This window comes from Pteropus vampyrus, unplaced genomic scaffold (assembly GCF_000151845.1).
Source record: "Pteropus vampyrus isolate Shadow unplaced genomic scaffold, Pvam_2.0 Scaffold74, whole genome shotgun sequence".
Lineage (NCBI taxonomy): Eukaryota > Metazoa > Chordata > Mammalia > Chiroptera > Pteropodidae > Pteropus > Pteropus vampyrus.
In genome coordinates this window covers 6,605,983-6,633,238 of record NW_011888855.1, presented here as the reverse complement: position 1 = coordinate 6,633,238, position 27,256 = coordinate 6,605,983, and the positions used below count along the sequence as shown (strand labels likewise).

At 46.9% G+C, this 27,256-nt stretch overlaps 1 protein-coding gene across 8 annotated transcripts in view; it reads left to right on the top strand.

Moving 5' to 3' along the window:
* Positions 1–26,968, top strand: part of LOC105293587 (core histone macro-H2A.1) — a 65,010-nt gene extending 38,042 nt beyond the window's left edge. The window contains exons 4-9 of one of the 8 annotated variants that reach the window (XM_011362345.2): positions 2,870–2,977; positions 10,918–11,004; positions 14,371–14,455; positions 15,744–15,833; positions 18,310–18,484; positions 26,212–26,968. In XM_011362345.2, coding sequence (XP_011360647.1) covers positions 2,870–2,977; positions 10,918–11,004; positions 14,371–14,455; positions 15,744–15,833; positions 18,310–18,484; positions 26,212–26,377 — 711 coding nt within the window. In that variant the 3' untranslated portion in view covers positions 26,378–26,968. Of the gene's footprint in view, positions 1–2,866; positions 2,978–9,111; positions 9,212–10,917; positions 11,009–14,370; positions 14,456–15,743; positions 15,834–18,309; positions 18,485–26,211 lie in introns of all 8 variants that reach the window. The other 7 variants (XM_011362344.2, XM_023531934.1, XM_011362350.2 and 4 more) reach the window with 7 other exon arrangements.
* Positions 26,969–27,256: the final 288 nt, after the last annotated feature.

Below are 27,256 nucleotides of genomic sequence, written 5' to 3'. Positions count from 1 at the left end.
TGTATCTTCAATTTCTTTCTTCAGTGTCTTATTTTTTGAGTATAGGTCTTTTACCTCCTTTGTTAAATTTATTCCTGGGTATTTTATTCTTTTAGATATAATTGTAAATAGGATTGTTTTCTTAATTTCTCTTTTGGATAGTTTATTGGTGTATTAAAATGCAACCGATTTCTGAATGTTAATTTTTTTATCCTGCTATTTTACTGAATTGATTTATTCTAATGTCTTTTTAGTGTACTCTTTAGGCTTCTGTCTATATAATGTCATGTTATCTGCAAATAATGACAGTTTTACTTCTTTCTAATTCAGATGCCTTTTTTTTTCTCGTCTGATTGCTGTGGCTAGAACTTACAATACTGGGTTGAATAAAGTGAAAGTGGGCATCATTGTCTTATTCCTAATCTTAGAGGAAAAGCTTTTAGCTTTTCATTATTGAGTATGATGTTAGCTGTAGGTTTGTCATATATGGCCCTTATTATGTTGAAGTATATTCCTTCTATTCCCCATTTTGCTGATAGTTTTTATTATAAATCGATGTTGGATTTTTTTCAAATGCCCTTTCTGCATCTATTGATATAATCATATGATTTTTATCCTTTATTTATGTGGTGTATCACGTTAATTGATTTGCAGATATTTAACCAACATCGCTTCCCAGGAATAAATCCCACTTGATGATGGTGTATGATTTTTTAAATGCGATACTGGATTCGATTTGCTAATATTTTATTGAGAATTTTTGCATCTATGTTCATTGGGGATATTGACCTATAATTTTCTTTTTTTTGTAATGTCTTTGACTGGTTTTGGTATCAGGGTAATGCTGGTCTCATGAGTTTAGGAGCCTTTCTTCCTTTTCAGTTTTTTGGAATAATTTGAAAAGTGTTAGTATTAATTCTTCTTTAAATGTTTGGTGGAATTCACCTGTGAAGCCACCTGGTCCAGTGCTTTTGTTTGTTGTGAGTTTTTTGATTACTGATTAAATTTCATTAGCAATTATCAGTCTGTCCAGATTTTCTGTTCCTTCCTGATTTATCCTTGGAAGAGTGTGTGTTTCTAGGAATTTATCCATTTTTTCCAGGTTGTATAGTTTATTGGCATATAATTGTTTGTAGTATTTTTTATTAAACCTTTTTTCCCTGTGTTTTTAGTTATTATTCTCTTCCACTTCTGATTTTATTTGGGTTCTCTCATTTTTGATGAATCCGGCTAAAGTTTTATCGGGTGTGTTTATCTTTTCAAAGGACCAACCCTTGGTTTTATCGGTCTTTTCTATTTTTTTAGACTCTATTTCATATATTTCTGCTCTGATCGTTATTATTTCCTTTCTTCTACTCACGTTGGGCTTTGTTTCCTGTTCTTTTTCTGGTTCCCTTAGGTGTAAGGCTAGATTGTTTATTTAAAATTTCTCTTGTTTCTTGAGGTAGGCCTGTGTTGTTATAAATTTCCCTCCTCGAACTGCTTTGGCTATGTCCCATAGATTTTGGGTGGTTGTGTTTTAATTTTTATTTGTCTCAATGTGTCTTGTTCCACTCTTTCATTTAGTACATGTTTCTTTGTCTCCTCATTGGTTGACTCCCTGTGTTTATTTCTACATATTAGGTTGCCTAGCAATATTTCTCAGTCTTGACAGAGTGGCTTTGTGTAGTAGGTGTTTTGTGGGGCCCAGTGGCGCAGTCTTGCTGTTTACCTGATCTGGGTGCTCTAGGGCTGTCCCTTGTGTGGATTGTGTGTGCCTTTCTGTTGTAGTTGAGCCTTGAGTGCTGTTGGCATGTCAGTGTGTAGGACTGACTCTTGTCTGAAGGGTTGTGAGGACTGGCTGTGACTATAGTGGGGAAGTCCTACTTTCTTCATTTACTCCCACTGAACCCTCCCTCAGGATAATTGGGGGAAGGAAAAGGTTTAGTGTCTAAACCAAAAAAATTGCCATTATTCCCACTATCCTAACTCTACAGTATATCTGCAGAAAATCTCCAAATAACTTAAAATATCAATTTTTAATACATCCCTTGTCCTTAACAGAAATGTATAAAAGACTGAGAAAGTCATGCTTTGCTTTTTTAGTGGTGCATCATTCGAATATTTACTCTGGAAAGTGGGAGACGGGTGGTTGTGCAAGGAGACCCAGCATGAAACCGTGACCACAGGTGTAGGTCACTCTTAGGGCAGGGCAGTTTTAGGAAAAAGTACATCAGAAAGTTGAGGATCTGGAGACTGATTAAACCCATCCATGCACCATACCCCTTGGAAAACTCTTGGGAACCCCAGGGTACATATATTTTATTCCCAGTGATGTTGGTTAGAGGCCCAAGAGCATGCCAAGATCCATGCCTACCAAAGGGGCAGGGTGAGTCTCCAGGGGACAGATGGGTTCCCCAAGAGCCACCATGTGGATCCTTCTCTAATGCTGGTTTTAGTGAAGGAAAGCCAGTGAGTCTTACTTTCTGGGCTGGGGTGGGGAGGTTAGAAGAACTAATAACCTAAAACTGTTTTTCCTCCTCAAATTTGAATACTGTACAGATATCTAGGAAGTAAAGACCCTTAATTAAGAGACATTTACTGGGTCTAAATTTATGAAAATGGTTGTGTTCTAAGTTATTGTTGTAAAATTTTGCCTTTAAATAGCTTTTTAAAAAATATTATCAAGTGTTGAAAGTACAATTTAATGTTCTTCGTAGAACTCTTGTACTTCAAAATAAGCCACAGCCCCCACTTTGAGAAAAGCTGAAAAGTGCTTGGGGTTTAGTTCCCTGTTTTCTCTTGAGTATTATGGGCAAGGCCTCTGAGCTGCTTCCTATTAGAAAAGCCTAGGTTCCTGGGGTATTTGCCGGTGTGAGCCACATTCTGACTCCTTTGTTTGTGCAAGAAGAAGCAGGGAGAAGTCAGCAAGGCAGCCAGTGCCGACAGTACGACCGAGGGCACGCCCGCCGACGGCTTCACAGTCCTCTCCACCAAGAGCCTCTTCCTGGGCCAGAAGGTAGGCAAATGTGCAGCCTTGGTCAGCTCGCGGGCCTGGGAAAGAGCAGTACGGACCTCATGGGTGTGGGCGGAGAGAGGGGGTAGGGGTGGCTTTAGGAGGGGCCTCAGGGAGGGCCATGGCAGGAGCGCTGAGGGGAGACTGGCAGGTAGGAAGAGGAGGTAATGGTAAAGAAGAGGGAAAGGCTCCTGTGGGGGGTTGGTACACCCCAGTTAGTCTTCGGAAGGAGCTGTTATCTGGGATAACCTGGTCATCATATAGCTGTGGCCGGAAAGACAAGTTAAAACTGGGTCCTGGAAAAGGAAAGATCCAGTGGGCAGCTCACTCCTGGCGGGCGCTGAAGATAGAGCCCCTGACCCAGGGGGTGGGATTGTTTCTGGATGTACATAAGGATGCGCTGAGCTGCCTGACAACTCTTCGAGCCAGTCGTTTGGTTTTGTTAACCATGGGCAATATATTTTCAGCTACCCCAGTGATGCAACTTTGCCAGGACGCCATGGTTTTGTAAAAGATAATTCACTTTTGTTGAAAATAAAAATGATGCAAAAGCTTTTAAGACCTGAGAGTGAAAGTTAATCTTTCTCTATTAACACTAAAATTGGGATGGAGAAAGAGGAATTTAAACTTCCTTTAATTTAAATTTTAATCTTATATTTAAAAAAATTAAAGGCATGAATTTGACCTTCCATGTAAATGGTGTCTAGTTGGAATGTGGTTAACAACTTGGTTCTGAAGTTGCATCATTTTTAGAGCCTCATTGTCAGCTTTCTTTTGCGTCTCAGTGACACAGTCCTGCTCACGTCATCGCAAGTGCTCCTCCTCCTCTCCCCCTTCTTGTCACTGGGGCAGGCTCTCATGATGTAATTTCTGTGGTGGACTCTGTGTTCCAGCAAATAACCATTACAATTTACATCTTATAAACACTATCTGTATTTTGTATGCATTTTTCTAAGGAAAATAAGCAGCACTAGTTGTCATCTTAAGGTCTGGGGCTTTTGACAGTTTTTGTTTAAAGTATTTTTTTTTTATTTGTTTAAAAAATTCCAGCTCAGCAGTGAAGGCAGCCACCTGGGTCTCTGTGTATACCCTTTAACGTGTCCTTTGGGGAATATATTGAAAGTTAATGTGACCTGTCATCCAAATTGCTTCAGTTTAAATGAAAGTGTGAAACGCCTGCTAGTTGGGACTAGCTCCTCTGTGCTTTAGATCCCTAATTCAGACAATTAGCTAGGACTTGAAAGCCTGTTCAGCAGGTAGGACACTTCAGTCTCTGGGGCCACCCTCTCCCTCACTCCTTCCCCCACCTTACCCTTGGGCGCCCTGACCCTGTCCTTTCCCTTCCCAATATCCTTCTTGTTCCCCGCTGCTGGCTACTCCGAAGCCAGCCTTGGGTCAGAACTCCTCACATCCTTTGGTGGATAAACTCAAACATTTCCAAAATAGCAGCACCCAGCTCTACAATGGAGATGCCCTTCTTGCCCTTCTTGATCTTGGATCAGGGCCTTGTCTGAGCTCTGCTGCACTTGGGCTCTGGAAGGGAGTCCACAAAGACTGCAGATACCTTGCTAGCTCCTCTGCAACCAAGCAGCACGTTCTCTATTTTGGGCACACCTGATCTCAGACCTCAAGACCAGGTGCCACAGGCATGAAAGTACCAGAAAGTACAAATCCAGCTAATGCTGGGGAGGAAAGGGCTACAGAGAAGTATTGATACTCTGTAATCATTTACAGATATGTCATCTAATACTATTCATGACAGAGGAAATAGAAGAAGTGGGTTTGATAAATGACACTAATGTGCCTGTTTGATGTCTCGACTTTTGGAGGGAGAATCTGAAAGGATTAGTTGAGCTGGAACCCGGTATAGAGGGATCAACTATAAGAGAAGGGGCTGAGGGCAGAACCAGACAGACCATGACCTTTTTTTCCATAGCATGCAATTAAATGTCAGCCATGAGAACAAAACAGCAAGTGGCCATGACACTGTCCTTCGTGTTAAATGTGCTTACAGCTTAATGACCCAATATTTCCACATCCAGGATGAGGGACCCCCAGTTCTAGCACTGCAGATTCCCTTTAGTAAACTGTGTTCCCCCAAATGTGGTCAGCCTGGGCACCAGTATTAGAAAGCAGTGTGCAGCAGAGGGACCAAGTATTTATAGTTTGGAGCATTATTTTGAAGCAATTTTTTCTGGCCCTTTATCGGATATTACTGGCAGGTAAAAGTCATGGCATGTAGTGCAAAAGGGGCAAGAGTCAAACTGACACATATGAATTTTTTACACAAAGAACATTGTGACTTGGATTTTAGGAAATGTTTCAGAATGGTACTTTAGGACGATGACTGTATGGTACCCCGTGCTCTATGAGTCTTATTTTTCCACCTGTGACAATGAAACTGAGGCTTGAATATTGCAAACAAGCTAGGGTGGAGAGAAGTGAAAGAAGAGAAGTGTTCCCTGTAGCCGCATAAGGCCTGGTTGCTAAGCTACTCACAGAGGAAAGCGGCCCGGGCTTAGGAGCATGGGATCTGGTGGTGGTTGTTGATGTATTTCACATACTGAAGTCCAGGAATAATCACCCTCATTACTCGATGATTTTACCCAATGTTCACACACACTGTTGAATTATTTTCAAAGAGGAAACAGTGCTGCGACTCTGAACTGACTAAATGTTTTTGCTTTGTGGTTTATCAGATATCACAGCCCCTTTTCAGAGATTTGAAAACCCAGTGGTTTTATTTCCAAAACACAAAAATAAAAACCCACTGCCAATGTGTATTTCTATAAATCTGTGCAGAAGTAGTAAATTTCATAGGGTCAGTAGTATTTGAGGCAGTTGGGAAGGCAGCGTAAGGAGGGTATGAGTGAGGCTTCACACCTCCCTGGCTGTCTGGATTGTAGTTGTAGCCCTCCAGCAGCCACAGCCCTGCAGGCCACCAAAGGCAGGGATGTGGTCCCATGGGTTTTCTCCCTCAGATCCAGACACATTAGTCCTAGGGCTGGAAAACCGTAAGGAGAGAAGGGGCTCTTGAAGCAGCTGTGAGAAAGGCCATTACCCCTTTTCCATCCTGTGGCTGACGATTGGTGTCTGCGACAGTTTAGGAAGCTAATGAAGCCACCAAGAGTGATGACTCAGCTCCTGGGCCTCCAGCAGTGTCCACATGTGTTCTTATCTTTATGTGACATGTTCTGACCTGAAACCCACCATGTACCACCACCATGCCTGAGGCTTCTGGGGGAATCGGGGTGGGCAGCATAGTACAGATAAAGGAGTCTTCATCCCAGAGGTGAGGGCAGGAGGATAGGCCACAGAGAGAACACGACTCTCCAGGAGGGATTTAGAATCAGTGTCATGGAGGACACTGCCTTTTCCATCCTCTTTAGCTGAAGTAGACTGAGTACAGGAAAAGAGTTGCATTTCATGTGACTAGCACAGGGAAATAAGACTGGCCAGTCCTTTCTCTACCTGTCTAGTAGGAGGGAATGAGAGACACCAAAATTTGACAATTACAGACCAGACTAAGCAAGTCCTTCGGATAATCTTTAATAATAACTTTCATTTCCTAAAATTGAATTTCTGTTCATATCATATTTTAAAAAAATAGGATCGTACTATCCTGTAGCCAAGTAGGTCATATCAAGGCAGCCTGGTTGTCCATCCAGTAGCTCCAAGCCACCAGATCCTTCCCTATTATTGGCAGGCCACCTCTTGACCTGTCCTAAGTGATGGATGCCAGCCTCCTTTTCAGGATGACCAGGTTGTCTCTGAGCCATCTCAGGTACAAGCCAGGCCAAGGGCCTGGTTCCCGACTTGCCACTTCCATTAGTTCTGCTTTAAGGAAGGGGGATGTTCCTTCATCTCAAAATTATGTCAGGATGTTGGACATTTAATTCCAAATCCATTTGTGTGCCTATAGAAACCTGAGCATTGTCTTAGGCATTGTGTGGCACTTGGGGGAGGAGGCAACCTACTCTCGTCCTCAAGGAGCTTATACTCTAAAGTTTACATCATGTGTAGAGAACAGGTTAACGCGGGCATAACCACTTAGGGGTGCTATGGACATCAGAGGTGACAGCAGAGCCAGCTGAAGTTAGGATAATCAGGTCCCAGTGGTGGAAAGGATCTTGAAGGACACTTGGCTAAGTTCGCTTCTCCCAACTCCACAGCCAAGTGGGACCCCATTCTGTTCTATAACTAGCAGTACCCTTTAGTCATTCATTCCAGTGGCCAACAATCTTCACAGATATTTTAAATTCTCTGTGCTTTGGTTTAAAACTTAGTTTTCCACTTTCTCAATGATGAGGCAAAGAAGGTCACCTTATTCAAATTCTGAAATCATTAGTGACCCTCTTCTCTCCTGGAAAATCAGGCTAAACTTGAGAATTTTCAGAGTTCCCCAGAAATCTCTTTTACCAGCTACATGCCCCTTTGGCTGAGAGACCCAGTTGGATTTGACCCTGGACAGTGGTAGGGGTTGGGGGTAAGGGCTGGGGCCTCGTAGGACTGGGCATCTATTCTGCCCCTACTAGGCCTATTCACATGTCCACTAGGCAGTGCATCCTCTTCAGGCGTGCATACATGACTCGTTTGTACCCCATGCGCATAGGTCTTACTATGTACAGAGGAGCTGCGTCTCTCTTCATGATCATCTCACTGTTAGCTTTTTCCCACTGGTCCTGAGAAGCCCAAGGAAGAAAACTTGTTCCTCTTTTCCCTTTGAGTCTAAACGAAAAATGCAGACCACTGCTTTGTGACAGGGCCTAGCCAGAGTCCTTCCCTGGCCATGTGACCAAATTTATCTCTACACCTGTTTTCTCACAAAGGATGATGACTTTTAATTTTATCAGATCCCTTTTTTGAGAATCTGCTGACTGCTTCTAGGAATGGGAAATGTGGGTTTATATTTCGGATGCTTCTAGAATGTTAGTTTTTTTGTTCAGTTTTGTTTTCAACAAAGTGTTTGGCCTCAGAAATTGAGCGACTTGGAGTTCAGTTGCCAAGAGTAGTCTCCCTGCCAAGTGGCCTTGGAGTGAGAGCCTGGACAAAGGCTTCTGCCCTGCTGGGCCCTGCATGCTGCAGTCAGCTCTTCCAGTCTGGATCTCAGTCGTCTGGGGCACCAGCTCCTCTGGGGGCTCTTAGGCATTGCTCTTCGCTGCAGCTGCTAGGAATTTATATCACTGAAGAGTGAGCATCTCCATTGAGACAGAGTACTTTGCTGCAGGCATTTGTGCCTAAGAACAGGAAGGGGAAGAATAGGACCCAGGACAGTAGTTCCCTGGGCCAGCAAATTCCCATTGCCCCTCCAACAGCCAAGTCTAGAACTTAGGATTCCTCTCATACTGAAGGTTGCTATGGAAGCAGAAAAACAGTGAAGAGGGGGGACATTCAGTGGCTCTTTAGGAAAAGCCAGTTCATTGGGTACTCATAAACTCACTAAAGGAAAATGCTTGACCCATTAGGCATCAGAGTAACCTCACCAACAAGGAGAAAAACACTTAAAAGACATCGTCTCGCTAGAGAACTGCTATTTCTCTTCCTGGGTTTCATCAGAACTTCAGCATTACATGACTAATAACATGTAAAATTAGCTGTTACTGAGCAACAGACCACTCTTGCTCCTTGGCACCCCTAAGCAGGGCAGGGAGCCAGCCAGCCAGTAGTCATGGTGCTAGTGACAGCCTTAAAGACCCATGGCCAGTAGGGGTTTGCCCAAACCAGCTGCAACTTCCGCACCATCCCAGTGCTCAAAGAGGACAGTCACATATAGCACCCCTGCCCCAACAGTGAGCACTCTGACTGAAGGTCCTGACAGCTGCTTTTCTTTGGCCCCCAGGTCACAAGTTCCTTTAAAGGGAAGTGGATCCACCAGTCCCATGTGGCTTATGCCTCTCTTTTGCCCCAAGCATCAACTAACGGATTCTGGACCCCCAGCCTAGCTTACTTCCTATGAGCATCCTGACATTTAGTCTTCTGTTAAAAGTGGATATACTTTAGCCAGTAACTCCCTGTTCCCTTTTGAGCTCAGTGCACTCAGTGCACTCAGTTCACTGCCCTCATCTGTATCCCAAGGCTCACTTCTCTGTGACTTCCCAGCTGTCCTGTTATTTCCCACCTCATGCTTTTCTTTTCAGCTGAACCTTATTCACAGTGAAATCAGTAATTTAGCCGGCTTTGAGGTGGAGGCCATAATCAATCCTACCAATGCTGACATTGACCTTAAAGATGACCTAGGTAATTGGGGATGGGGTTTGGCGCCACCAGCTGTCAGGTGAAAAGTTATGGAACCCAGAATTTAGACTGTTTTCTCAAACTTCAGGTGGTCAAGTCAGATTCCCAAATCCAAGATGAATGTTTAAGTGTAGACATTGGATGTCTACTTACTCCAGGCCATTCCAAATGGAAACGATGTTTCATTTACTACAATTGGCTGATTTTTCCTTGATTGTAAATATATCGCCATCTAAATTCTCTTCCATAATGATCATACTGACTGCTGGTTACTTGGGGGGATTTTTTTAATGTGGTTTTTTTTGTTGTTTTTTTAGAACTGAAAAATCTCAGGTAACTACAAAACAGTAGTTTCTCCATTTAAGCCTTAATTAGAAATGATGCTTAAACAAAGCTTGAATGAAGTCCCCTGAAAAGGGTGACGAACTGCATCAATATACAATTAAGCTGTCTTTAATCTACCAGTCAATTGGTTTCCCCCAAATTTACCACCTATTGTCACTTCTTCAACTATTTATAACTGAAAACAGTATATGACTGAGTGCCACCTTCACGAATTATTTGGCTAGAAGGGCAATATCTCTTTCTGAGCCAGTTCCTATGGAGGAAGGCTATGCCTCAGAGCCACCAGGTCTCCCTACTCAGGAGGGTGGCGGGTTAGGGCCAGCTTAGAGTTACCCCTCAGGTGTCCCACTCTGTGGCTTCATTAACATAGAGGAACTGTCATGGGCACCATAAAGGTTCCTGTCCTCTTAGTTGTGAGCCTTGCCAGGGGCAGCAGGCCAGCCGATGCACACACTAAGGCAGCCTCATGCCTGATACTGACCTATGTGCATTTTGTGTGCCTTTAGTTCCCACTTTGGGCTGCCTTCGAGGGTTGGCAGATTTCCTTTCTGGGAGAGAGGCTCGTTCCAAAATCCAGGCCTGACCTACACAAACGGGTATAGTAGTGAGCTGAAGACATGGGAACTGAGATTCAAGAATGCCCTACTCGAGCTTGTTTTCCAACTGCCTTTTATAGGTACTTTCTTAAAAAAAAAAAAAAAAAAAAAGGCCACACACTAGAAAAAAGCAAGGATCCTATCCTATTATATGCAAAATACATAAAAATAGATTAACTAGAATAAGAGCTAGGCCTGGAAAAATGTTTTTATACATTTATACATTGAGGGGGAAAAAATAAAGACAACCCTCTCTGCATACCTATACTGTTTTCTCAGTTTTCAAGAGATGTCCCTTAAAGGTAAACCGATGAGTGTCACAAGAAAAAAAATCAAGCCCGGAAAGTTGCAGCTGACAAAATGGAGAAACTTATTGTTTTGGTTGGCCTCATAGTCCACATTTTTTTTAAAAAAAGCAGACACCATGTTTTAGTAGCCTTCTCAGTGGGGTGCCAGTTTTACAGGTTTTTGCAAAGTGAAATGGGGCATTCGTTGTTTTGTTATTTCTTTAAACCTTTGGAAATGATCTCATGTGTGTTTCTCTTTTTTTGGACTTGTCATTCAAATGTTTGATTTCACCATGTCACATTTGATATTCCTCCTCCTCACCCCCATCCACATGTGCGCACACTTCGTGGACTGTTGCCCCTTGGGCTCCTATGTTGGAATCGACCAGGTAGGCCAGCCCTGCCATGGGGCGTTAGTGAATGTGCCTGTGCGTGGGTCTCGGTCCAACACAGTTGATATACATTTGTTTACCTGTTATAGTTGCAAGTTGTACAGGCTGACATTGCCTCGATCGACAGTGAGGCTGTCGTTCACCCGACAAACACTGACTTCTACACCGGTGGTGAAGTAGGTAATGCCTAGCTGGGTGCTGCCGAGTGTGTGTGTGCATGGTCAGTCGGCCACCGCAGACAGCTTGATCCTTTGACAGCTATGCAGGGCTGCATTCATTTCACACTTCCAGCTGTCCTGACCTTCCCAAGGTCGACCTTCTCAAGGTCTCTCATCCTCGGGTTGTGAATGCGAGAAATACAGCTAGCTGTCAGCCAGGGTGCATCATGCAGCTCACAAATGGGCACGCTTCTGGTTTGGAAACTGGTTCATCAACATTATTTCTTCATTTCTTCACAAGGCACAGCTTTAATGGAGACTGGGTTCACACATAATTTCATCTGCAAGGGGATGCATCCAAATCGGCCAAGTGGCATCCAGTACCACTTCTGTGTCCTCTGTGGACCAGACAGGCAGGCTTGCCTGTGCACAGCCCTCTGTCCCACACACCTCTCTCTGTGTCAGAAGCACCTCGTTCCTGGAAACGGCCTTAAAGCCTCAGGTGCCCACAGGGGCACTTTCAGAACACTCTCCCACACTCAGGGGTTCTCAGATCTTCCATGCGTGAAAGTCACATCATTCCGATGTGGTATCCCTAGACCACTGCTGAGAAACATTCTCTTAGATTCAGAACACCCTCCCCTCTCTCCACAGCTGACAGGGGTCATCGGTTGGCTTCTGGTGTTGAATAGCTAAGGGGGGGAGAGGTGAGGCAGGGAGCACTCGGGGTGCCGAGTGCCTCGGCTGCCAGCTTGCTGCAGGAGTGTCAGTGCCCTGCTCTAAGAATTGCTTATATAATGAAGGGGCATCGGTGTGATGGCAAAAAAGCACAGGGCTGGAGCTGGGTACAAGGAGCTTGGATCTTCACCTCGCCATTTACTGGTTATGGGGCCTAGGCTAGTAAGCTCCTCGATGCCTCAGTTCCCCTATCCATAAAATAGAGGTAATAGTGAGAATTGCACTAAAGAATGTAATAAGCAAAGCACCCTGTTTTGTGTCTGGCTTATGATTAGTGCTTGCCTATGGTCTCGCTCTCATGTTTATGATTTTTGCAGCAGATGAGCTGGTCCCGAGAAGAGCATTCTGAGTGTAGATTCAAACACCAGCTTCCAGAGAGAATGGAGACATTTTTTAATAAGGACAAAAGTGAAGTCATCTTGAAGGATGAGGCTCTTAGGATTTTCATGAGCGTCCTGGATACTGGAAATGCAACAGTTTAGCGATCTCTGGCTGTCCAGCTCTGTTTCATGTCACAGTCTGCCCTAGCCACTGTGATTTGGGCTAATTGCTTTCCTGGGCATTTTGGATTTCAGACATAGATGGAAAGACAAACTGGATGGAAAGTCAGGACCTTCCAGGTCTGCCAGGCCAAAATGCAACGAGGCCTTAGGTGACTAAACGCTCATTTGACAAGATTTCAGAGAAATTTAATAGCTCATAAGTCAGGCAGCTTGAGAGAGAGATATTTTGTTTAAACCAAATGAAAGCTTTGTGGGAAGGAAATACTCATTTGAAGGAAAATAAACAGCTAAAGACTTATCTTTCAGCCATGAGTAACTAAGGCTTGAGTTCATGCTGCCATCCAGGAATTTTGGTGAAATGGAAATTATGAAACTTCCTGGGTAAAAGTATTTCACCTGGGCCCAGGGAGAGGAGAATTAGTGACCTGCAGCCATGGAAGGCATGTGTTTGCAGGGTTAGCCACCCTACGGGGTAGACGTGAAGGCTTTGGGAGGGTCACAGGCAGAGTCAACTGTGTGCTCCCCTTACCCCAAGAGCCCAGTCCTTCCTGAACTGTGACCAGAACTGGCCTCCTTGGAATAATGACAATGCTAGAGTTTTTCCCTCTGCTCTGCTTGTCCTCAACCCACTGATATGCACAGGGTAAACATGTAATAGCCTTGGTGACATCTCAGTAATGTGGGTCCGAGAGCTTGCCCAAGGTCACGTCACTCACACTGTCACAGCCGGAAAAATACCTCAAGCAGTTCAGACAATCTGACTGGCTAAAGAGAAAGACTGTGCCAGGGCCAGAATCCAGGTCTTCTAAAGCCCGCCTCAGTGCTTTTTCTTGGTGAACCAATCCAAACTAGTACTGAACCCAGATTTCCGTTATACTACAAAACCAGTGATCAACCATATTCATACATGGTCTCAATTGGGTCCAACTCCCACTTTGATGTGTGAGAGGGGAAACGAGGAAGCTAGGATGTAATCCCTCCATTTCTCATTTTGGTGTGAATTCCTGAGTCCCGAGACCGCTGGAAGAAGGAATGCGAGTGCAGGAATGCTTAGCCCCAGTGATTAACTTTACCCATCAAAAGTTCTTTCTAACAGTGAAATAGACCACAGGCTGAGCCTGACATTTGTCCAAGCCTAAATTTTTGCTTAGGCTGTTTTGAACACTGACACTCATGCCTGCTTTCTAAGCATGAAATAATGTCCTTGTTCTCGTGGGAGTAACACGTTTATGCTTGGGGGCAGATGAGCCAATTGCTTTATGATTAACCCTGAAGTTAAGCCTAAAAAGCGAGAGTGTTACATTAAGAGTGTTGACAATACAGTTGAAATGGGCCTGTTTCTTGTTAAAAAGTACACGTGTGTCTACATGAACATGTGCATACATATGTGTGTGTAGGAGTCAAGTCCTGACTGGGTGGATTGCCTGCACTCTAGGGTTCAGTTTTTAAGTTTGGGAAATGCATTAAGTGTATTTTATCTTGCAAATTTCACTTTTAATTAAAGCAAGATTTAATTATAAGTCAAAATTTTAAAGTAAACACTCTTCCTAAGATAAAAACGCCTTGTAATTACAAATCAGCCCATTTTCTTAATAGTTTATATCTTAGAAAGGAGTTGGTAGTATTAATACAGGACTGATTTTATTTTCCCGTCCAAATTTCCTGGCTCCCCAAAGAGTACATGGGATGGAGAACGAGGACCTGAAATAGTCCTGCCTAGAGCACATTTATTTCCCTCCTTCAAGCTGGAGACTGGGTTAGGAGAGAAGGCTAGAGCTGGTATAGCTGGGCAGCAGCATTTGGAATCCAGTGGATTCATTTTTCTTGGTTGCACAGATATTTCAAGTGAATCTGTAATTGGGCCTCACTCATCTGGGATGTATCCTCAAAAGTCTCTACTTCCTGGTGGTCTCCAGGCCATGAGGCCCAAACCTGCTCCCTCAAGCCCATTCAGCCTGCGTCTCTGTCTCTGAGGCTAAACTTTGTCAGAAACATGCAGCAGCTGCCCTTCCAGCCATTTAATGCCTACTTCACTGCTTTCCAAAACGGGAAGGCATGAGGGTGGTCTGGGCTAATGAGGGACGCTGGATCCCCACTTTAAGGATCCCAAGTTAATGTCTCTGAAAGCCAACCCTTCTCTTAGACAGCCGAGAGAGCTCCTGTGGGTGACAGCCTGCGGTCAGGTTCATTCACGCACCCCAGACTGCCTACAGTCGGGCGGCTTACAGGTCAGTGCGTGCTGTCAGCCCTGGTGCTGTCTTATTGGTGACAGTGCCCAGGCTGTTTTCTTTTCCTTCCAGACACTTCCTGGGGTCAGTTCACCCCTCTAGCTTGAGAATACAAATGAGTCAGGTTTCTCTAATATAATCAGCCTGAGTCATTACAGAGTGAATCCAGAGAGAATTCGGGCTGGTGCATTCCGAAGCACCCTGACCGAACCATCCCAGAATGTGCCAGGTGCACTTTGAATTTTCCAAGACAAACGGTGAATCTTAAGGGGAGTATTTTGTCCTCTTGTGAGGAAAAGTACTTTAAAATGTGCAAAACTGAGGAATAAGAGCTTAAGGAAGACTGAGACTCCAATCTGGCCAAACTTTAAAAGGTGATGTTATCTCTCAATTTGCTTGCTGTTTGCTGTTCCACACGAGGCATTTACCCTCCAGACCTTACAGCCTTGGGGGTCCTGTTTGGGAACCTGACTTTCAGAGCAGAAACTGATTACTTAGCAAGTACCCTAATGTACAAGAAAAGGTACTCCCTCCTTCCATTGGATTGTTTTTTAAATCTGATCCTAAATGGTCACCCTTCTTTCCAAGCTTTTATGTAATACACATTCATCTTTAAGCTCTTCTTCTGATGTTGCTCTCTTTTACCTAAAATGATTCTGAATCATTAGTGTAATTAAGGAAATAGTGTCTGAGGCCATTTTCTTTTTTTTTTTTTTTTTTTTTTTTTTTTTTTTTTTTGTATTCACACATGACGTCAAAGCTGCAAAACTGGAACTAAGCATGGTGGTGATGCTGGTCCAAAGGTGGCCAAAGCCAAACGCTTTCTTCTGGGCCTGTGGCCAAGAGGAGAGATAGCTGCCTGATGGGAGTGTGGTATGCTTCTCTAAAACCTCCTTATTTGGGGGCTCTTTCTAGAGACAGAGAAGAAAATCCAAGGGAGGCATCAGCCTTGGAAGCCAGCACCATCTGGTTTCTCACGCCAGTAAAAAGCGTGTAGGACAGGCGTGCTTGCAAAAAACAAGCATCTCCTATCTCTGGCTCATCCAGGATCACCCTGAGTCACCCCCAAATAAGGGGTTGTAGTGCCACAGTGATGACTGGCCAATGGTGAATCCCTTCTAAATCTTACTCTTGTGACCCAGCCAAAGCTTAGCTCCTGTTTTGCAGCCATATGGAAATTAGCTGGTCAGATCATACAGAGTATGTAATCATCTGACATGCTAATAAGTGTCTGTATGTGCCCTGAGACACCAGAATGGCAGTCTGACCTCATCTTGTCCTTGTCTAGGAAACACGCTGGAGAAGAAAGGTGGCAAGGAGTTTGTGGAAGCTGTTCTGGAGCTCCGGAAAAAGAACGGGCCCTTGGAAGTAGCTGGAGGTAAGGTGAAGAAGCACCCAGTTTACTTGGTTGTGGCACATGCGGAGTTAGGGAAACCATTTTATGAGACAACTTGGAATTCAGAGGTGGCAGTGCAAATGTGTCTCTGAGTGGAGGCAGGGGAAAGCCATCAGGCTTTACAAGTTAGACTTTTGTCACATGCAAATTGTCAGGGGAGCTTAAAGGCTGTGAGAATTGCCTTTCTGATTTTTTTTATTACTTAAAATAGCTTCTAAATGTTTGATGACTAGACCTCAAGGAATTACAGAAGCAGAATTTGGCAAATTTAAGATCTGAGAATTGGAGATAGTGATATGAGCCATCTGCACAACTGCTGGTAGAGATGCAAATTAGTCATTTTTATTCAGTCAGCTATGTTTCTAATAGAAAAAGTATGAATACACATTTCTCATTTACCAATTACACCTTTGATGATACAGGGGGTAAGAAAATGACTTGAAACCGATGTGGGGAAATATCGCTAGGAACTTAGAGGCGGAGTACTTCTTACTGCTGCTGGCCTGAGTTTTAGAATTTCAGGTGGACAGAAGGCCTCCTGAGGGCCTGGGAGGCCATTCTCGTCCTCTTTTGGGGCTCTGATTTCTCTTACTAGATGGTCCCCAATGCCCATTACATGTTCAAATCCTGTTTGTTTTTAAAATGAATGTTAATCTAATGGGCATCAGCAATCACTTTGTGATGTCCACACAAGCCCTCTCCTAGAGGGTACACCAGGCCGTACCCCTCTTTCCCCAGTGACTACACATGACGAGCCAGCCTGGGCTAGTCATGGAGCTGGTGGGGATAAGAGGGTGGCATTCCCTGTGCTGCTCTTTGCATTTGACCTCTGCTCAGCCGATGAAACATGGGATGGGGGCACAATTTTCCAGCTCTTCTTCAAGACAGTTCCACCTGGAACAGGGGAGGACGCACAGCACGAACCACCCACCAGGGGCTTGTGGCCTTTGTGCCAGCCCGGAGAGCCTTCTCATTGGTGCTCCAGTTCGAGCCCATTTGGTGACCCTCACATGAGGTGTGACCAGAGGTGGCCCTGGTGCTGCTTGCCGTTGACCACACTCACCTGGTACAAATGCATTAGATTTAGCATGGCTAAAGATATCTTTGCTTGTTTTAATAACAAAAACACATTTTGTTCTTGATTTTAAGATTTATTTTAGAAAGTTTTAAAAATACTTTTACAAGTACAAAGATGGCAATAATGAAACATACCATACTCCTGCTGTAGTGTCCAAAGATAATCACTGTTAACGTGTTTCTTTCCAGTCTTTTTCCATGTGTAGTTTAGCAGTGACTTCTCCAGTGGACAGACTGTGAATTAAACCCCCGATCTTAGGTTTCTGTAGGTCAACACTTCAGCCCAGAGATCCTGTACCACTCAGTAAGCAGCACCAAGACGCACACTTAGACCCGTGACTCTTGGTTCAGAGCTGTTTCTACTACGCCATGAGACACTACCCACAAATCACTCTTTTCCAGTATCTACTAGTGGCTCAAACCTAACACCCTTTACTTCTTGGATAAGACTGATGGGTGTTCCCCACAAAATGGGTTCAGGAAACAAACCAGAAAGTTCGGGTGTCTTACTGTCACAGTGCTGTGGGATTTTAGTGTGCTCTTCTATGGAAGCCCAGCAGGCAGCACTCACCCAGCCCTTGGGACCTAGAACCACCTTCTTTGCATCTGTGGGAACAGGTGTCCTGGAACATGCTCTGGGAGACACCGGGCTGGCATGTTCCATTTCCTGGTGAGTAGCAGACCCAAGGCCACTGTCTTAGGAGCTGACAAGGGGCAGAAATGGAGAGTGAACCTGGAGAGGCTTGTCTGCTATGGAAATATGTAGCGAGAGAAAGGCTCTTCTAGGAAAAGAAAACAGTTCCATCCTAAAAACAGTCTAATTCTGTCAAAATTAAACAGGATCACTTGGTGAGGAAGAACAGGGCAGCAGACATGCTAGTCAGGTTGCTTTCTGAAGAGGTTTATCCTGAACTGTGTCCGGAAATTTATAGATACATCATAATTATATATGCACGTGAATCCATCCACATGAACAAAGAGAGTTGGAGACCCCAAAAGGCAAGCAATTTGAGGCTGCAAACATTCTGACACATTTGGTCAAGTTAGATGGTTAAGGCTCTGCCTTCTGGGGAGGGTAGAGGGAAAGCTTAATACAGTCTTGGTTAAAATTCCTGGTAGTGATGCATCCTCATGCCAACTTTCTAAGGGTGGGTCCTGGCTTAGCATCTCTCCTGAGTGAGAGGACTAACTGATGAGCAGGTTCCAGCTCCAGCTTACACTGAATCACAGTGCAGCAGGCAGCTGTAGCCTTCCCTGGATACAGGCCATCGGAGGGCCCAGGAAGACACACCGTAGCTGGAAAGTGGGTCTGTGTTTGACATCTTGTGCTGTGTGCGTTGCAGAGGGGTAAAACTCACTGTTCCTGTCTCATTCCCTCCAGCCGCTGTCAGCGCAGGCCACGGCCTGCCCGCCAAGTTTGTGATCCACTGTCACAGTCCAGTCTGGGGTGCAGACAAGTGTGAGGAACTTCTGGAAAAGACAGTGAAGAACTGCTTGGCCCTGGCAGATGATAAGAAACTGAAATCCATTGCGTTTCCATCTATTGGCAGCGGCAGGTAAGGGCACCCAGCATGTTACCATGGTGGTCGAGGATGTATTTCTCTGAATATTTAGTCCGTAATTGTGGTGCTCTGTGTACAAGGTCGACTGAGGCTGCTTTCAGGCTCTTGCCTTCATCTAGGAAACCAGAAGTGAGAAATAGAGAAGAATGCAAACGTTAAGCAATGGGGAGGGACAGTTGGAGAGAGAGAGAGAGACGGGAAGCCCAAGGACAATGTACAACTTCAGTTGTGACAGCAAATGTCACAGAAGGTGACCTCAGAGTACTGGGATCATCAGAGATGAGGGTTCAGAGAGTGAATCTTGAAGGATACTTAAGGCTCAGGTTGAGGGGAGGATAGGGAGGTGTGAATGCAGGGATATAATTAAGAGCATCCCTCCCAGGACCAGCCTGTGGGTATGTTACAGTTCTGTCCCCAAAACAGCAGCTTCTTTGGGTAAAGCCCTCTGCTTCTCACCTGTGTATTCCCAAGTGTCCTTCACTTCCGCACAGCTGCTTTCTCTGCCTGTCTCACTGCCGCTAAGGAGGTCATGGGACCCAGTGGAACCAAGAGGCAAATCATATAAGTGAAACAGGGCTGGGCCTACCCCACCCTGTGATATCCCCAGACGGGCTCACTGAGACTATGAGGGCCACTACGGGGTGAGTGTAGTCCTTGAACATGTGCAGCCCACCACACCACCTCCTGGGTTGCACGCCTCAGATGCCAGAAATAACCTGTTGGGTCCCTGCCTATCAGAGCAGCACTGTGCTCTGATATGAGGTCAGGCCTGGAGTTGAGTCCTGGCTCAGCCACTAACCAGCTGAGGAGATGGCACATAAATTAACCCCGCTCCGAGCCCAAATTCCTCATGAAAAGTGAGTAATCCCTCATCTCAAGGCTGCTCTGGAAATGAAAGGGGCTCTCGGAGGGAGAGGGCTTTGAGAACTCTGTACTGTGATGAGGATGGAAGGGCCTTTTGGGGCCAGGCTACCTCTGAGGGTCCTCCCTGCTAAGGGTCTAAGTCATAGCCTCTGGAAGGCTCACTCCAGATTGGGCAGTGAGCAAAGGGAAACCGGTCTCCAGAGCTGCAGCTGTTGGCATCTTGGGCCCAACAGCGGCCAGAGCCCAGGGCTCCATCAGTTGGTAGCGACACCTGGGCTTTCCATCCACATTGTGAGCCTGCTTGGGTCTCTGCCACCAGCCGCTCACACTACCCAAGGAAAGTGGGGCTGTGCAGAGGCAGCCCGGGTTCCATAAGGCGCTAGTCAGGCCCAGAGCCAATTCAGGGCCTTTTCTTTACAAAATACTTTTGGATCCGAGCATAAGTAGCCAGCTTCTCCCACATCTCACAGAAGGTCTGTTCCTTGGCACTGCACTGCCATGCGACCTTTGGTAAATGAATCACTCTCTCGGTCCCTGGCCTGCTGTATCAGCCAGCAAGACTTTGGGGACTGCCCTTCCTCACAGATGGTTCTGAGGTTCAGTTAATTAGTGTTTCGGATGCACTTTGATCTACTCTGATGAAAGGTGCTTCCGAAGAGAGAAGCAATAGGGGCCCATTATTGGAGGTAATAGTTTCACATTTTTTCATATGGCTATTGGGAAATTTCTAATTGAAGCATAAAAGTAATTCTCATAAAAGACCATCTGTTATTACAAACTTATTTACATTTTTCATGGAGTAAAAGTTTTAAGAAATAATCAATTGAAAGCTTTTAAGAGGGCGGAATTCCAACGGTAAGCACATGTGCACAGCCACCCAGCCCCACATCTGTCGGGCAGACCTTGCCCACAGCACCGTGTAAACAGCTGCCCTCTCTTTCATGAGTAAAGAATGGGATTACACCAGAGCCGGCCAGTAAATCACAGCGGGTTTTAGGAGGGGAAATAAAACAGCTTGTTTGTGGCATCCAGTGTCTCCAGCATATAAGTCACGCTGGAATTAAAACAGTATAAATGCAAACATGTTGGTAAAGTGGGCTTACTTTCTCTGAGCTGAGGCCCAGCGTCTCGGGCATGTGGGTGACGACCACGACCCCACGCTCCCTTCCTGTAGCCCATCCACCTCCAGGCCAATCCTAAAAGCCACTGGAGGCAGAGAGACCCAGGAGTGTAACCACGGCCTCGAGAAGCCACCTCTGTCCGGCATCTGGCCAAATTCTGGTCACAATATTTATGGGTACCCCCACTCCCTCAGTTCTGTTTGACATTAGGGGGCGACCCCTCTCCGGAGGGGCAGTACAGAGGGAATAGCTAGTTTGGGGCTTTGATTAAACTCTCCTTAGATTTATGAGCTTAAAAGGAAAGCCTGTTTGTCTTTTTCAAGTTACCATTTATGGGTATTGAGTCCCAGGCACCATGCTAAACCCTTCATCTGAATTCTCTCACAAAAACCCTGCAAGGTGGGCACTTATTAATTCCATACAAAGGCAGAGAAATGGAAGCTTAGAGGAGTTAAGTCACTCACCTGCAGTCACACAGCTTGCACCTGGTAGGGCCAGATTTTGATCAGAGGTCCTTGGCTTCAAGGCTTGTGATATTAGGCACATGGAACTCTTGTCAACAAACCTACCCCACCCCCTCATATCCCACTAGAACATCACCCCACTTCCTGCACACTATGTGAGTAGGTTTTAGGGAGCCTTGGAAACACCACTTGCCCAGGCACAGCCATTGGCCTCACTGGCTGCTGAGCACGAGCCTTAGAAGAGAAATATAAAGAACAAAAACAAACATATTAACCCAAAACACGTGAGCGCTGGAGTGAGAGAATGTAAGAGGCTGCTTTTGGGTTATGCTGCCCAAGCTCCTCTCTAGCCTTGTGGGGCAGAGGGCCCATCATCATCTCCTTCTGAATTTTAGCTTCTCCCTCTCAGCTCAGAACCCCTTGATCTTTACCTCTGGCTGGAGCAGCCTCCACCTGGGGCAACTTCAGACAGTCAGTTGCTCAAAGCCAGAAGATGGAAAAGTGGAGGGGCCTGGGAGCATGGTGCGAGGGAGACCTAATCCTAGCAGAAGAGTATTTAGACATGGTGACATTTTTCCCAAGTTACTCAAGCTTCTAAGACATGCAGCCCTACCCATCTCCCAGATAGTGGACTGACCTGGCAAGAAAACCAGACTCCTTCTGGAATCCATGTTTACTCCTACCCAGCCTTCCAGGGCATGCTCCAGTCTGTCTCTTCCAGAAAATCCACCTGGATTTTCCCTACCCCCAGGACCCAGCCTGCTCAGCACAGCTCTGGGCCTGGATTCCTGTGTGGCTGCTCAGCCCTGAGGGGCAGGCTCCCCAGGAGCAAGGACACTTGGCAGCGCCCCATACGAGGGGGCCAGCAGAGCTGATGGAACTGAAACTTCTTCTGGGAAGAGGCCTTATAAACCAAATCTCTGTCATCCAGATGGAATGGTAGGACAAGCAACCAATGTGTACGGTCCCCAGCTGTCACTGAGCAGGCTGACTCAAGAAGGTAGCAGACAGAGATAGCGCATGGGGTCCCCTTGTACCAGCTAAGGGAAACTGAGGCCCAAGACACTGGGAAAGGCTATCCCAGACACAAGTGGAGTGACTTCAGTCTGTTCACAGCAAGGTGAGCAGAAAAAGGTCAAAGTTTAATATAAACTCCATAGGGGATGTGAAGCACTTGGCCGCAGAGGAACCTAAGGCAAAGCTGTAACTGCAGCAGGCTAGGTCAGGGCCGAGTGGGGTAGAAGGGTACCCACCTCGCGGGGGCAGCAGTGTCCACATCATCACCACTATGGTCATCGACCTCTGTACCCTTGAGGTGTCTGTTTTCCAGCTGAGATCTCTTAATTCTTAGGTTAATGCCCCATCTAAGTCAGATTCAAACCCGAATCTGACTCTAGAGCAGAAGCCCTTGTCCTTTTGCTTTGATGTGTCTTGGGAGAGGTGGAAGGCAGACACAGTGCGGCTTAGGACTGTCACAGAGGCGGTAGCCCTAAGATGAGGGAGGAAGGCGCAAAGACGTGGCCAAGCAGAGATAGCATTCAGAGGGGCTGCACCTATGCAGCCAGCATGGGAGCCCAGCCAGCCAAGACGCCGAAAGATGAGGGAGATGCCCTTGGCGAACAGCTCTCTGGGAGCTGACCAGCGCTGCACCAGGGATGCCCACCTGTGTCCTTGCCACACCTCGGCATGCCAGCAGTCATGGCTGACAGCCCTCTGAGAGGACTGGGCATCACAGACGCAGACAGCAGCTCTCTGGGAGCCTCATGCCAGTGTTGTTAACAGTGACAGCAGGAGTCACACAGTCATAGCTGTCATGGGTCCTGGGGTAGGGAGACAGTTTTCTACTGTATGAATCTTTAAAAAGACCCTTCCAGACCACCTACTTTACAGATCATACTATTACTTGAGGACTCTGTACATTACCTTGTTCGGTACTCATTACCTACCTCATTTCACCAGACGGGGAAACAAGGCACAGAGACAGTGCCCAGTCTCAAATCCAGCGGCTCCAGGCTGTGTGTGCCACAGCTGCCACTGTCTTGAGAACGTAGGGTTCTGAGTGTCAAGCAGTCTTGTGAGAGTATCTATCTGCACATTCCACATGTCACGAACGCTTCTAACTAGCCACTGGAAGATATTCCAGGGCCCACCTGCAACATTAGGAAAATGGTTACCTCCATTCCTTCCTGGTGGCCTGGGTAGTCCACTGTGGCCACAGTCCCACAGCTGGGTTTCTGCTTTAGGCTGTGGCTGCCTAGCACAGAGGGTCGGGTTCATCAATGAGAGGTTTTCCTGGAAACAAATCAGATTCACATTCACTCATCAGCCACCTTGAAGGACAAGGCCAAACCAGCTCGCACTGCATCAACAGTAGGGCATGCAGGTGCGGCACTGCGGGTTGAACACCTTTGATGCCCACCTTTCTCCACTTGCTGGCTCTTCGCCTTCGGGCCTACCCTGTGAGCCCAGATTATAAAGTCTGTGCTGGCTCCACATAGAACAGTGGGTCTTGAAGGGCGGTCCCATACCTGCTGAGTCAGACACCCTGCATGGAGCACGGCAGCCTGCGCTCCCACAGGCCCATGTTGAAAATTGTTGATGTCGAGGGACAGGAAAGGACATGTTTTTGCTGAGAATAACACAGTCCTTTTCAAGGGTCGCAGGCAGAGGAATGGAAAACCTATGGGAGGAAGTCTGTGTCAGAAAGTGCTGGGTGCACGCAAGAGTGACTAGCAAGTGTTTGGGGCTCTGGGGAGGCCTTCGGCTAGGACAGAGGGGCCTAAGGCCTCACCCTGTATTGTAGATATGGGAGGGGACAGGCTATGACCATCACACCACACAACAGATGGCTCCTCAAGGAAGTTCCACAGACCCTCACCTCAGCCCAGCTCATGTGTGCAGGTGTAAGGCAGAAACGGGCGGGAGGGCACCCTTGTGTGTGTGTTGGGGGGCGGGGGTGCGGTCAGCTTGGAGTTGGTGGAGCAGGGTCTTGGGCTTCCGGTGTGGACAGCAAGTTCTCACAGCCCTGCTCAGCCCCGACCCATCCAGCCACATCTGCAGACCAAGCTCTGCCTGGTCTGGAAGCCCTCGGAGCTCCCAGGGACCGAGTCCGGCTGCCTCTAGCAGTGGCTCCCTGTGCTGCTGCAGCCTCTCTGTGTCCCTGCGTCCCCCACTCCACCATCTGGCCACTGGCTGCTGCCTCTCCAGGCTTTTCTCACCTAGAGGAAACTAATGGGATCACTAATCTGATGATTCCTTCTGGCAGCTGGATTTACAGCAGGAAAATAAACATTTGCTCTTTGTGAGACACTTAAAATGGGCCCTTATTCCAGTGACTCTGTGACCCTTTGTCTGTATACCCCTTTGAAAAAGCTGGCCTGGTACCTCTCTCGTGATTGGGGCCTAGTGGATGAGCAGCCCCTGTACCCCTCTGTACCCCACAAGGGTGAGTTGGGCTCCCCACGACACTCATTTGCGTACATTCCCCTGGGAACATGCTCACCAGAGAGATGCCCCCAAAACCAGAAGGTTGAGTGTGTCCTGTTCTGGACCTCCTATCTCTATGCTTGACTCCAGGAGACAGTCAAGGCACCTGTGCCAGGTGTGTTGAGAACAGCTTCTTCCCAGCCTGAGCTTACAGATCCCAGAGTGGGAAAGGGCGTGAGGGGAATGACCTGCCACGTGGGGTCCCCACCTCTCCTCCTCACTCCCAGAAAAGCCCTTCTCCCTGCATCCCAGCCCACCTGTTAGTCATCCTGACTCTGGCGGTAGAGCCCCAGGGTCTCCTCAGGAGGAAGCTGTGTCTGTCTGACACTGTCCTAGGTGGAACACCTCTGACCTGCTGTCCCCACTGGCAGTCCTCTGTGTGCCAGCTGCCTTGCAGGTGAGCCACCTGTGTATGGAGCAGCGACAACTCTGGGTCACATCCCATGTACACTGGCTTCTCTGACAGGCTGGGAACATGCCCTGGGTGACACCCCTGTCTTCTAAGACTGAACTTCCCTTCTAAAGCATCCAGCAGTAGTGGTCCAGTGTCAAACTGGGTGAAGCCATGTTTGATAATAAAGCACGTCACAAGAATGGTTCTCTCCTGTGCATCTGAAATGCTCTGAGCACTGGCAACAGAATGAATGTGGCTCTCTGGGAGGCAGCTACGGTGGTTCAGAACTCTTGGCGCTTAGTGAGGCAAGGAGTGTTCTAAGAAACCTCTCACCTGGCGGCAGGTACCCAATCTGAGGGAGAGTCGCAGCTGGAACCGGCAGGTTGGTCCAGCACTTCGCGTGTCAGCAGGTCCATAGGCTCAGAGCAGATTGAAGGCTATCGTTCTGTGAGGAACAAAAATACCCCTGTGAGAGCTGGCCCCAGACTCTCGCCCTCGGCATCCTTAGCTGTACACTGGGGTCAGTAAAGGAAATTGAATCCAGGGCCACTGGCTCCAAAGCCCACGTTATTCCCTTCAGACGAGGCACATCGCCACGTTACTGCCACTGTCCTCCAGGGTTACCTTGGTCCTGCATCTGCAGTGTTGACCAGGAACAGCCTCAGGCTCACATGAAGCAAGGAGTGACAATATTCCTAGTCTTGATTTCAGATTCTTGTTTAGATTCTTGTTCTGAGGCTGTACCCCCCAAATTGCCATGTGACATTTACTTTAAATGGAAATACCTGTGAATTCACACCGGTCTGGCTTGGAGACTTGGATGCCAGCCTTGAGGTGCAGAGCCCACTTGGCCCCTGCAGCCACAGCTCCCTGACACCTGCCCTTGGGGTAGTAGCACAAGCTGGTGGGTGGTGGGGGTGGATGCTGGGCCGCGGGGCCATGAAATCCAGGTCTAGAGCTCCAGCCATCCTCTGGGGCTGAGACCCACAGGGAGCCTCTGAGAGCCTGGGCCGTGTCCCAAGCCCCATGCTAGTCTCAGCGGTGCCGGGAAGAGAAGCGGGAGCCTGCATGGCCTAACGCACACCACGTGCCGCAGAACATGGATCCTGTCTGCGTGCTTATCACTTTTCAGAGGACGTCCTGGCTACTTTTCTCTGAGAGTACAAAGACCATTTTCCTACTTGTCCTTCCCTGTCTGGTGGGCACCAGGTTTTCTCACGTCTGTGAATGAACAGCCACAGGACCCAGCACCACTTGTGGACGCTGACCTAACATGAGACACTGCGGCACACGTGGCCTTGACCTCCTGGTGGGAGGTGGCAGGAGGGCATGGGCGGTCCCATGGCCACCGTGCCCTCCCTAGTTGCTGAGCCCTTGTTCTCTCTCCTGCAGGAACGGTTTCCCGAAGCAGACGGCAGCTCAGCTGATTCTGAAGGCCATTTCCAACTACTTCGTGTCGACGATGTCCTCTTCCATCAAAACAGTGTATTTCGTGCTTTTCGACAGCGAGAGTATAGGCATCTACGTGCAGGAAATGGCCAAGCTGGACGCCAACTAGGCTGAGGAGCTACAGAACCAGCGTACACCGTGCCCCCTGCCTCCGATTTGAAAGCAAAACCCCCTTCAGTCCTACTGGGAGGCGGGAACCCTTTCATTTTCAATTTTGCTCATCTAGGGAAAGTAAGGTTTTGGTTTCCAGTTTAATTGTTTTCGACCTTCTAAAATGTTTTTACGTTAGCACTGATAGTTGGCATTACTGTTGTTAAGCACTGTGTTCCAGACTGTGTCTGACTTTAGTGTAACCTAGGAGATTTTATAGTTTTATTTTAATGAAATCCTGCTTGATGCAGAGCAGCGGGGAGAGCAGCGTCCATGTGGCAGAATCCAGGAAGCCCGCTTTGTAACCGTGTGTCGTGGTGCTTTATTGTACACCCAGTGGCGTTCTTTTTACTATAACGTTCCTTTTTGTCCCCCTCAAGAAGAAAAATCATGAATTTCCCACAGACCTAATTTTTGTTTACTTTTTGTCTTAATGACGGATTTGAAAATGAAAGATTTAAAAGGCAGAACAGAATCTGTTGTCTTTAATTATATTTGCAATTTGGAATTTGTGTGGATTGATTTAGTAAAATGTTAAACGTTGTCGTGACTGGCGTGTTTCAAGTTATTGTGCCCCTGACCTGTAAGTCGGCTTCTCTTATCACAGGATGGGGGCCTTGGGAGGGGCAGCCCACACCCGGGAAGCACCGTGACAGCCACTGCAGCCTGGTGGAGGAGGGGCATCTTCGGGCCCTAATGGCTGGTAGAGGGAGTTCATGTCAAGTCTCTCATCCTCGTGACACTTGGGCAAAGGTGTTACCCCCATTTCATGGATGAGGAAGCAGATACACTGAAAGTCATGTGGATAGGGAGTGGCAAGCTGGTACTAGATCCCAGG